The sequence below is a fragment of the Pholis gunnellus genome (assembly GCF_910591455.1).
Source record: "Pholis gunnellus genome assembly, chromosome: 10".
Lineage (NCBI taxonomy): Eukaryota > Metazoa > Chordata > Actinopteri > Perciformes > Pholidae > Pholis > Pholis gunnellus.
Window position 1 is genome coordinate 13,491,576 of NC_136537.1, and position 11,534 is coordinate 13,503,109.

The 11,534-nt window shown below is 40.1% G+C and overlaps 2 protein-coding genes across 2 annotated transcripts; both read left to right on the forward strand.

Annotated features, from left to right (window-relative positions):
* Window positions 1–1,702: 1,702 nt before the first annotated feature.
* Window positions 1,703–4,078, forward strand: LOC306702608 (protocadherin gamma-A11-like; the record flags this gene model as incomplete). The annotated part of the gene is made up of 1 exon (XM_079168248.1): window positions 1,703–4,078. The coding sequence occupies one exon, from the start codon at window positions 1,703–1,705 to the stop codon at window positions 4,076–4,078; it is 2,376 nt and encodes a 791-aa protein (XP_079024374.1).
* A 2,946-nt stretch (window positions 4,079–7,024) lies between these two features.
* On the forward strand, window positions 7,025–9,409 carry LOC306702609 (protocadherin gamma-A11-like; the record flags this gene model as incomplete). Its single annotated transcript, XM_079168249.1, has 1 exon — window positions 7,025–9,409. The coding sequence occupies one exon, from the start codon at window positions 7,025–7,027 to the stop codon at window positions 9,407–9,409; it is 2,385 nt and encodes a 794-aa protein (XP_079024375.1).
* Window positions 9,410–11,534: the final 2,125 nt, after the last annotated feature.

Below are 11,534 nucleotides of genomic sequence, written 5' to 3' on the forward strand. Positions count from 1 at the left end.
ATTGTCGAGACATTATATCTTATCACATAAACATAATCAATATCATACAGTTCCTGCAGCAGCTTGAATCTAAACACATCAAATACAACTGACTGTTGTGCCTTGACATCTTGAGAGAAACAAATATTTTAATAGCAGTACAAACATGAATATATTAATCAGCTTAATAACAACATACAGAGTGCAGTGTAACTGAGTCTTATAGAAATCAGCTTCAATGTATTTACTGTAAATATGTCCCTTACGCAATCACATGGTCTTTGTGGAGGAGGAAACAATGTCTGTGGCTTTATTTTCCATCTTATGTGATTTACAATAGATGACTTTGTTGGTTGCTAAATTTTCCCTCTGGTGATTCATAGAAATATGTTAGTAAATCAGGCAGACTGCTATTCCTTGAGTCGGTTGACTGGAAATCTTAGACATGTCATTCATTGTTGTGTAATAGCAGCATATACACCGCAGGTGGAAATCACTGCCCGAAGAATGTATGTCTTTTCATTGAAGTCCACTTATCTTCTGAAACATGTATGCTACACAAGCCTCTCTTGAGCTTTCTTGTGTTTGACTGTCTAAGTTAACAAATAAAGATAGAAGTAAAAGTAGAGAAAAATAAGTGAGTTGTTCATATTATAGGCCAAATTGATATTGTCAGTTTCAATAGAAGTGACTTGAGATATCTTCACTGATTGTGCTAACGTAGTCCTTTAACATTGTAACTGTCTATTCGTTGTGTTCTTGAGATGATACCCGCTGTTAGATTGATTGAGATTTAATGCAATTGTAATATAAATTGCAAACATGCAATGTATAAATACAGCAATAGCAGCTCTCTGAATGTATGTCTGTGCTAAAGTACATTTAGACTGCATGCTTCCTTTATATACAATAGCTTACAACCCGTTAAAAGTCCGGAATTCCACACCTGATATACACATCAGGGTTAAGGTGACTTAAGCCTTTCAGTTTTACACCAGAGTGCATACAGTGAAGATGGACTGGAACGGTCAACTATACATACAAACATGTCCCTTTGATTAAATGACTAAAATGAAATGCAATACACTCATTTAGAGGATTATAAGATCACTGCTTGCAAGTTATGGATGGGTTGCATCTACGAATGAAGACAGTTACACTCTTTTAATTTACTGGTATCAGACCAACATTATTTCCATATGAATAGCTATTCAATACCATATTATTTCATCAAAATGTATGACTTTTAAGTGTGCTAACTCTGGCAATTTATAGTTGACATGAGCTCATTAACAAGACTTGTTTTGTACATAGCTTGCATAGCGTCTTAAAAAACATGTGGCTTGAAAGAGTGCGTCTTCAGACCTTGATGCATAGAACTCAATGCAGAGCAACACTTGTTGCAAATCTTCTAAACACAAAAGTAGGTTTACCTTCTGTTTTATTTGCAAGACTCGTGGACAATGTTATGTAGGCTACAGCCAATTTAGCAGTGTTCCTTTTTATTGTTATATTTTTAAACAAGTGTTATTGTTGAACTTAACTCACGGTGTCGCTATACACCAGCCTTAAAATAGTTCCAATCCTCTATCCTTTGTGGACAGACGTTCTTATACGCCCATTGCGTGCTAGATACAGGCACAATCACGCTGAATTGCTGTTACGAGGTTGAACTGTGTTTCTTGCTTGGATTCCCTAAAGGCTTAGGAACTCATTCTTAACGATGGATTTAAGTGTGGTCGTGTATGGCTTCTATTTCCTCCTGCTTTTTCTGCGTGTCGCTTGTGGAGATATGAGCTATTCTTTTCCAGAGGAGACGAAACGTGGATCAGTTATTGGAAATGTGGCCAAGGATCTCGGGCTCGACAAGGGCGCGCTCTCCAACAGAAGAGCCCGCATTGACACCGATGAGAATGATAAACGTTACTGTGACATAAACCTGAATAACGGAGAGTTGATTGTCGCCGACAGGATTGACCGAGAGGGGCTTTGTGGAGAAAAGGCTTCGTGCATCCTAAAGCACGAGCTTGTGCTGGAGAATCCTCTCGAGCTCCATCGGATTAATCTACACATTCAAGATATTAATGATAATTCCCCACAATTTAACGAAGAATCTATCCATATCGAAATTCATGAGTTGGCAGGCAGGGGAGCTCGTTTTGTGATTGAAGAGGCGCACGATGCGGATGTAGGACAGAATTCAGTTCAGCAGTACAGCCTTCAGAATAATGGTAATTTCATTTTGGCTGCTGATGGAAACACAATAGAGCTTGTTCTTGAAAAAGAGCTTGATCGTGAAAAACAACAAGGGATCAATTTGCTCCTTACAGCTTTAGATGGAGGCTCTCCTCAGAGATCAGGTACTGTAGTCATACACGTCACTGTACTGGATGCTAATGATAACGCCCCAGTGTTTAGCCAGGCCGTTTATAAAGCCAGTCTGCCTGAAAACTCCCCTGTAGATACTGTAGTGGTCACAGTGAGTGCTAGTGATGCAGACGAGGGAGTCAATGGTGATGTGACTTATGACTTTGGACACGTTACTGATGATGTGAAGAAGATATTTAGTATTGACCGTAAAGTCGGTGAGATACGAGTAATTGGCATTGTTGACTATGAAACTACGAAATTATTTGAAATACGCGTTAAAGCAAAAGATGGATTAGGGCTGTCATCATATGCTAAGGTAATCATTTCTATCACTGATGTGAATGACAATGCCCCTGTAGTCAGTTTGAAATCACTAACGAATCCCGTTCCAGAGGATACCACACCTGGTACAGAGGTGGGCATCATTAACGTGCAGGATAGAGACTCTGAGACTAACAGACAGGTCCGCTGCTCCATTCAGCAAAACGTCCCTTTTAAGTTGGTTCCTTCTATTAAAAACTATTATTCTCTGGTGACCACAGGACAACTGGACCGTGAACTAGAGTCTGATTACAACATTACAATCACTGCCACTGACGAGGGCTCTCCACCTCTGTCCTCCTCTAAAACTGTTCAGTTATCTGTAGCAGACATCAACGACAACCCACCTGTGTTTGAGGAACAGTCCTACAGCGCTTATGTGACTGAAAATAACAAACCTGGCTCCACTTTATGTTCCGTTACTGCTCGAGACCCCGACTGGAGACAAAACGGTACAGTGATTTATTCTCTGTTACCCGGTGAGGTGAACGGTTCCCCGGTGTCCTCCTATCTATCTGTTAATGGAGACACAGGGGTGATCCACGCTGTGAGGTCGTTTGATTATGAACAGTTCAGGAGTTTTAAAGTCCACGTGACGGCCAGAGACAACGGTTCTCCTCCGCTCAGCAGCAACGTGACCGTCAGTGTGTTCGTATCGGATGTGAATGACAACTCTCCTCAGATACTGTACCCCGCCCCGGAGGGCAACTCCTTCATGACCGAACTGGTCCCCAAAGCTGCACACGGAGGCTCTCTGGTGTCCAAAGTGATAGCGGTGGACGCGGACTCCGGACAGAACGCCTGGCTGTCCTATCATATAGTCAAATCCACTGATCCGGGACTTTTCACTATTGGTGTCCACAGCGGAGAGATCAGGACCCAGCGGGACATGTCTGAATCTGACAGCATGAAACAGAACCTCATTGTGTCAGTGAAAGATAACGGACAGCCCTCTCTCTCTGCCACCTGTTCCATGTATTTACTTATTTCTGATAACTTGGCTGAGGTGCCAGAACTGAAGGATATTTCTTATGACGAGAAGAACTCTAAACTGACCTCTTATCTGATCATTGCGCTGGTGTCTGTGTCCACCTTTTTCCTGACCTTCATCATCATCATCCTCGGTGTGAGGTTTTGTCGCAGGAGAAAGCCCAGACTGTTGTTTGATGGAGCAGTTGCCATCCCCAGCGCTTATCTCCCTCCTAATTACGCAGACGTTGATGGAACAGGAACTTTACGCAGCACTTACAATTATGACGCGTACCTGACAACAGGTTCTAGAACCAGTGACTTTAAGTTCGTGTCCTCATACAATGACAACACACTGCCTGCTGACCAGACTCTGAGGAAAAGTCCATCAGACTTTGCTGAGGTGTTTGGTGAAATGGAAGAGTGTTTAGAGGTATGAATATGTCATTATTATTTTCGAAAACAGTCAAATCAACCTAATTTTCTTTTCAAACATTATCATTGTTTAAGGGATTGCCTTCTGGATATTCCAACTTCAAAGTTTTTCTTTACTTCGACGTAGTAATGTTTTTTTCAGTCATTGTCGTCTGTTTTCTATCTTTCCTTTTGTCTGTCCATTCAGGTATGCCTTTCAAAATTAGTTGTTTGAACATTGTTGCTTTCAGTTTTGTCACATACATTCTTGACACAATGTATTGGTCTAGCAGTGATTTAGGCTCGGACATGTTGATGTGTTGTCCAATTCAACAGAATGGTTTTTCCTCTAAACATTTTTTTTAAATAAATCTACTCAGATCTTCTATCATTTATTTCAGTTGGCTGTAAGATAACTGTAGATGTGTTGTTCTTGGTTTGGTCAGTATAAATGAAGTTTGTCACTCATGTAAAGTTGTGACATCGTGACATTCTTTTTTAAAGACTATTTTCCTTTTGCGGCATCAAAGCCCTGTTCTTATATATTTCACTAGTCTTAACTATTTTATATTGGTGCATGCAGTTCTTGAATCAAACAATGTTTGAGTTATTAGTAAAAAGCGGAAGTAATGTTATCATTCTGTCTAGTAGGCAGATGCATTTACCTTAAAAGCTGAATGGGTGAAAGCCTATAAACATGCTACTCTTGTCTAGTGCTACTCACCTGTAATATGTTGGTCTTTCCTTTTGAATCCAGTCCACTCCATTTTCAACAGGTGTTGGTTTTGGCTTCCTTTTTTTTTAGTCTAGCAATGGTTCACTTGTGTCTGATCTGACCATTTGTCATTGTGAAATACAGATAATAATAATATAAAGTAGAGAGAAAAGAAACGAGGTGTTAATTTTAGTCACAGTTTGTCATTTTGTAGTGTATGGTCTTTCCCATGGAGATTTCTGCACTGATTGTGCTTGTTTCATGGTACACTCTGAATGAATGACCCTTATTCTATTCATAACATGAATCACATCTGTATTTTAACCTGTCTGTGGTTTCCGCTATGAGGATTGAGGCTTGGTTTTGTGTCTTAGACCGATAATGCATTTTTATCAGCTCATGTAATGAAATAATATCAATCACCTTGTTTATTGAAGTACAGTGTGAGTTTCTACAGGCAGTCTAGACTGGTCATGTTGGTAGAATGAGGGACTTTTCCTTACAGGTTATGCAGATAGTTTTAGTACATTTTAGTAAAAGTTGCCTGATTGTTTTCTCTAGATTGACTGGGTTTAAAGTGACTGGTTTTAAATTGTGTCTCGGCTATGTTGCCACATCTGTTTGCTTATCCATTTATTGTTTTCTATATTAAGTCTTCGATCAAATGCATCAACTTGTATCTTGTTGGTGCTCTAATGGCAAGGGAGGTATTATTTAATTTCCTCTTTTAGAAAAGCGCAAAGGCTGGTTCAGTCCATCTTTAACTGGTGTGGTAAATTATTGTAATCACCTTTGTTCACCATAGTACTTGTTGATCTGCAGTGTTATACAGGTTTGTGGAAGGATACTTTGTACCGGTGGTCTTTAAGGGTCATGGCTTTTTTTTCCTGAAACAAAAACAAATGCAGTGTTTTATTCTCACTCACTCACTCACTCACCTAAACACCGACACACACCCACACACACACACACACACACACACACACACACACACACACACACACACAACTTGTCTCTTTGTGGGGTGCTTTTTGTTTTGCCCCCTGTTTTCAACTCATTTCTCTGTTCTTGGTGCTGAACTGCTGCTGTCTTTTAAGAAACTTTTTGGTTTACTTTTTTCCACATGTTCATCAATTTCACCCCTCTACTCTCCCTGCTATGTGATTGAATGAACCAATTGGACCTCAGGAAGTCCAAATGTTGGTAAATGTGATGATGAAACCACATACATAAATGTTGTGTGTTTGATAATTTAAGCTCCACGTAATTATAGAAACATATTCATATGCACATTGTTAATTCTCTAAAGGTTTAGTGCCTCATTGTAAATACACAATATAACTGAACTTTAAAATTTGTCAGACACCTGCTTCCTTTTTTAATCCAACTACAGGTGTAGGTGCTTCTTATTCCAAACGTTTACAACTCTGCAGATGTGCAACACTTGATTAAAGGGATTGTGGTGTATTTAGATTTACCACTCTTAAAAATAGAAGGAAAAAAATCATCCAAGTTCAGAAGACCTGACTAGTCAACTAAAATAGTTGGACTTATTTTATTTAAATTTCGGGCCGTACAGGATAAAATCAGACTATATAAACAGGACAAGAATAGAAACGATTAAAAGAGAGATGAACAGTCCACCATTCTCACCTTGGCTTGCAATCAGCCATGGTTAAATGTTTTAGGGTAAGGATATCCAGTGTGAAAACACTCATGTAGATCAGCAGGTTGGCATCACATCCTGGGAGAGGAAAAATACACTGGTTCTGATACCCAACAGAACCTCCAATTTGAAACATTTCAGTCATAATTGTATATATGTTAACATTAATAAAATATTCATACACTGAGCCTTAATATCAGTATGCATATGACCTATTTGTTGACGTTGCTTTTTTCTCTAATGTTTCCTGGTTTGAGCCTCAAGGACTACTGCAGTTGCAAAGATAGCTTTTACAGTTATAGTGTTTGTTTCATGCAGATAAACACAAATAATATGCTGGATAGAGCCAATTTGTAGTGTTCCCTTTTATTCATTATTGCGAGTGTTTTTCTTAAACGTGACTCACGGTGGCGCTATACACCAGCTTTAAGATGTTTCAATTCCTCTTTCCTTTGGTGTGGACTCACATTGTTGTGCTCCTGTGTCAAGATAGGAACAGTCACCCTGGACTCGCTGTTGTAAATCGTGTTATATGGTTGAACAGTATTGTTCGCTTTATTCCTCAACCTGTTAGGAACCACTCGTCGATGATGGATTCAACAATCCGCTTGTTTCCAACGTGCGGCATCTATTTCCTCCTGATTTTTCTACGTGTCGCTTATGGAGATATGAGCTATTCTTTTCCAGAGGAGACTAAACGTGGATCAGTTATTGGAAATGTGGCCAAGGATCTCGGGCTCGACAGGGGCGCGCTCTCCAACAGAAGAGCCCGCATTGACACCGATGGGAATGATAAACGTTACTGTGACATAAACCTGAATAACGGAGAGTTGATTGTCGCCGACAGGATTGACCGAGAGGGGCTTTGTGGAGAAAAGGCTTCGTGCATCCTAAAACACGAGCTTGTGCTGGAGAATCCTCTCGAGCTCCATCGGATTAATCTACACATTCAAGATATTAATGATAATTCCCCACAATTTAAGGAAGACTTGATTGATATAGAAATTCAAGAGTCGGCAGACAGGGGAGCTCGTTATGTGATTGAAGAGGCGCACGATGCGGATGTAGGACAGAATTCAGTTCAGCAGTACAGCCTTCAGAATAATGGTAATTTCATTTTGGCTGCTGATGGAAACACAATAGAGCTTGTTCTTGAAAAAGAGCTTGATCGTGAAAAACAACAAGGGATCAATTTGCTCCTTACAGCTTTAGATGGAGGCTCTCCTCAGAGATCAGGTACTGTAGTCATACACGTCACTGTACTTGATGCTAATGATAACGCCCCAGTGTTTAGCCAGGCCGTTTATAAAGCCAGTCTGCCTGAAAACTCCCCTGTAGATACTGTAGTGGTCACAGTGAGTGCTAGTGATGCAGACGAGGGAGTCAATGGTGACGTGACATATGAATTTGGACACGTTACTGATGATGTGAAGAAGATATTTAGTATTGACCGTAAAGTCGGTGAGATACGAGTAATTGGCATTGTTGACTATGAAACTACGACATCATTTGAAATACGCGTTAAAGCAAAAGATGGATTAGGGCTGTCATCATATGCTAAGGTAATCATTTCTATCACTGATGTGAATGACAATGCCCCTGTAGTCAGTTTGAAATCACTAACGAATCTCATTCCTGAGGATACCCCACCTGGTACAGAGGTGGGCATCATTAACGTGCAGGATAGAGACTCTGACACTAACAGACAGGTCCGCTGCTCCATTCAGCAAAACGTCCCTTTTAAGTTGGTTCCTTCTATTAAAAACTATTATTCTCTGGTGACCACAGGACAACTGGACCGTGAACTAGAGTCTGATTACAACATTACAATCACTGCCACTGACGAGGGCTCTCCACCTCTGTCCTCCTCTAAAACTGTTCAGTTATCTGTAGCAGACATCAACGACAACCCACCTGTGTTTGCGGAACTGTCCTACAGCGCTTATGTGACTGAAAATAACAAACCTGGCTCCACTTTATGTTCCGTTACTGCTCGAGACCCCGACTGGAGACAAAACGGTACAGTGATTTATTCTCTGTTACCCGGTGAGGTGAACGGTGCCCCGGTGTCCTCCTATCTATCTGTTAACGGAGACACGGGGGTGATCCACGCTGTGAGGTCGTTTGATTATGAACAGTTCAGGAGTTTTAAAGTCCACGTGACGGCCAGAGACAACGGTTCTCCTCCGCTCAGCAGCAACGTGACCGTCAGTGTGTTCGTATCGGATGTGAATGACAACTCTCCTCAGATACTGTACCCCGCCCCGGAGGGAAACTCCTTCATGACCGAGCTGGTCCCCAAAGCTGCACACGGAGGCTCTCTGGTGTCCAAAGTGATAGCGGTGGACGCGGACTCCGGACAGAACGCCTGGCTGTCCTATCATATAGTCAAATCCACTGATCCGGGAGTTTTCACTATTGGTCTCCACAGCGGAGAGATCAGGACCCAGCGGGACATTTCTGAATCTGACAGCATGAAACAGAACCTCATTGTGTCAGTGAAAGATAACGGACAGCCCTCTCTCTCTGCCACCTGTTCTATGTATTTACTTATTTCTGATAACTTGGCTGAGGTGCCAGAACTGAAGGATATTTCTTATGACGAGAAGAACTCCAAACTGACCTCTTATCTGATCATCGCGCTGGTGTCTGTGTCCACCTTTTTCCTGACCTTCATCATCATCATCCTCGGTGTGAGGTTTTGTCGCAGGAGAAAGCCCAGACTGTTGTTTGATGGAGCAGTTGCCATCCCCAGCGCTTATCTCCCTCCTAATTACGCAGACGTTGACGGAACAGGAACTTTACGCAGCACTTACAATTATGACGCCTACCTGACAACAGGTTCTAGAACCAGTGACTTTAAGTTCGTGTCATCCTACAATGACAACACGCTGCCTGCTGACCAGACTCTGAGGAAAAGTCCAAGCGATTTTGCTGAGGTGTTTGGTGAAATGGAAGAGTGTTTAGAGGTATGATTATTGTTATTTTCGTATACAGTCAATCAACCTAATCTTCTTTTCAAACATTATCATTGTTTAAGGGATTGCCTTCTGGATATTCTAACTTCAAAGTTTTTATTTTCTCTACTTACTTCGTTGGTAGTCATGTTTTTTTCATACATTGTCCTCTGTTGTCTATCTGTCCCTTTGTCTATCCATTCAGGTATGTCTTTCAAAATTAGTTGTTTGAACATTGTTGCTTTCAGTTTTGTCCATAATACATTCTTGACATTCATAGTGTATTGGTCTCGCAGTGATTTAGTCTCGGACATTTTGGTGTGTTGTCCAATACAGCAGAATTTTGTATCCTCTAAACATTTTTTGTTAAATAAATCTATTCAGATCTGCTATAATTTCTTTCAGTTGACTGTAAGATAACAGTAGATGTGTTGTTATTAGTTTGGTCAGCATAAAGTCAGTTTATTGCTCATGTGAAGTTGTGACATTTTCTTTTTTTTTTAAAGGAAGATTCTTCTTCTGCTGCATCAAAACCCTTCTTTTCAATATTTCACTGATAAGTATTTCTGGTAACTATGTCATTGGATGCAGTTTTTGAATCAATTTATTATTGAGTTATCAGTCAAATTAACTTCTTATGTACTGATCAGCCAGAGCATAAATGGTTCAATATGACCAAGTTCCAGAGTTCAATTTTCACAGATGTGCCAGTTGCATTTCCATGTTTTTTCCGAAGGTTTCTGTCAGACACATCTTTAACCTGCCTTCTCTAAAAAAAGCAGACAACACTAAACAAAAACAATTCCACTTCTCATGCGTTCACGTCTTACTTCATAAACCTTCAATCTTGTGCCTTTTGTGTCAGAGGGAATCTTACACTGAGCTTTGTGAGATTTATTCTTGGTGGCTTCTTCATGATCTACTGTTGTTTTGATGAAACCTCATTAGCACGTTGCTTTGGATAGAAGTGTTTGCCACATGTACAAAAGTAAATATACACATGAAACTTAAGGCAAGGGAAGTCATGTTATATTTCTATCTATAGCAGGCAGATACATTTACCTTAAAAGCTGACTGTCATGCTACTCTTGTCTAGTGCTGCTTTTTTCAGGTGGATGGCATCAACTGCAGTATGTTGGTCTTTCCATTTAAATCCAGTTCTCTCAATTTCAACAGATGTTGGTTTGGGCTTCCTATTGTTTTAGTTTAGTTATGGTTGATTGCTCTCTGGTCTGACCATTGTCATTGTGAAATACAGATGACAATGATAATAATTATAATAATATAAATGTAGAGAAAGAAAAAACAAGTTTTTACTTTTTTCATCACAGTTTGTCATTGTGCAATGTATGGTCTTTCCCATGGAGATTTCTGCAGTGATTGTGTTAGTTTCATGGTACACTCTGAATGAATGACCTTTATTCTACAGCATGAATCACATCTGTATTTTATACTGTCTTTGTTTTCTGCTATGAGGATTGAGGCTTGGTTTTTGTGTCTTAGACGGATAATGCATTTTTTTCAGCTCATGAAATTAATTAATATCAGTCACCTTGTTTATTAAAGTACAGTGTGAGTTTTATAGTGGCAGCCTTGACGGGTGATGTTGACAGAATTAGGGACTTTTCCGTCGAGGTTACCCAGATAGTTTTAGTAAATTTTGGTAAAAGCTGCCTGTTTGTTTTCTCTAGATTGACTGACTAGGTTTAAAGTGATTTGTCTGTGTCTCGGCTATGTTGCCACATGGTTGTTTTAACATTTATTGTTTTCTATAGTAAGTGTTCAATTTAATGCATCAACTGGTATCTTGTTGTTGCTCTAATGATAAAGGAGGTTTTGTTAAATATCCTTTTTCAGAAAAGAGCAAAGGCTGGTTGAATCCATCTGTAACTGGTGCGGTAAAGTACTGCAATCACCTTTGTTCACCATAGTACTTGTTGAGCTGCAGTGTTATACAAGTTTTGAAAGTATACTTAGTACTGGTGGTCTTTAAGGGTCATGGCTTTTTTTTCTGAAACAAAAACAAATGCAGTGTTTTGTTCTCTCTTTCTCTCTCTCACACACACACACGCACAACTTGTCTCTGTTTGTGTTGTGGGTGCTTTTTGTTTTGCCCACTGTTTTCACCTAATTTCTCTGTCCT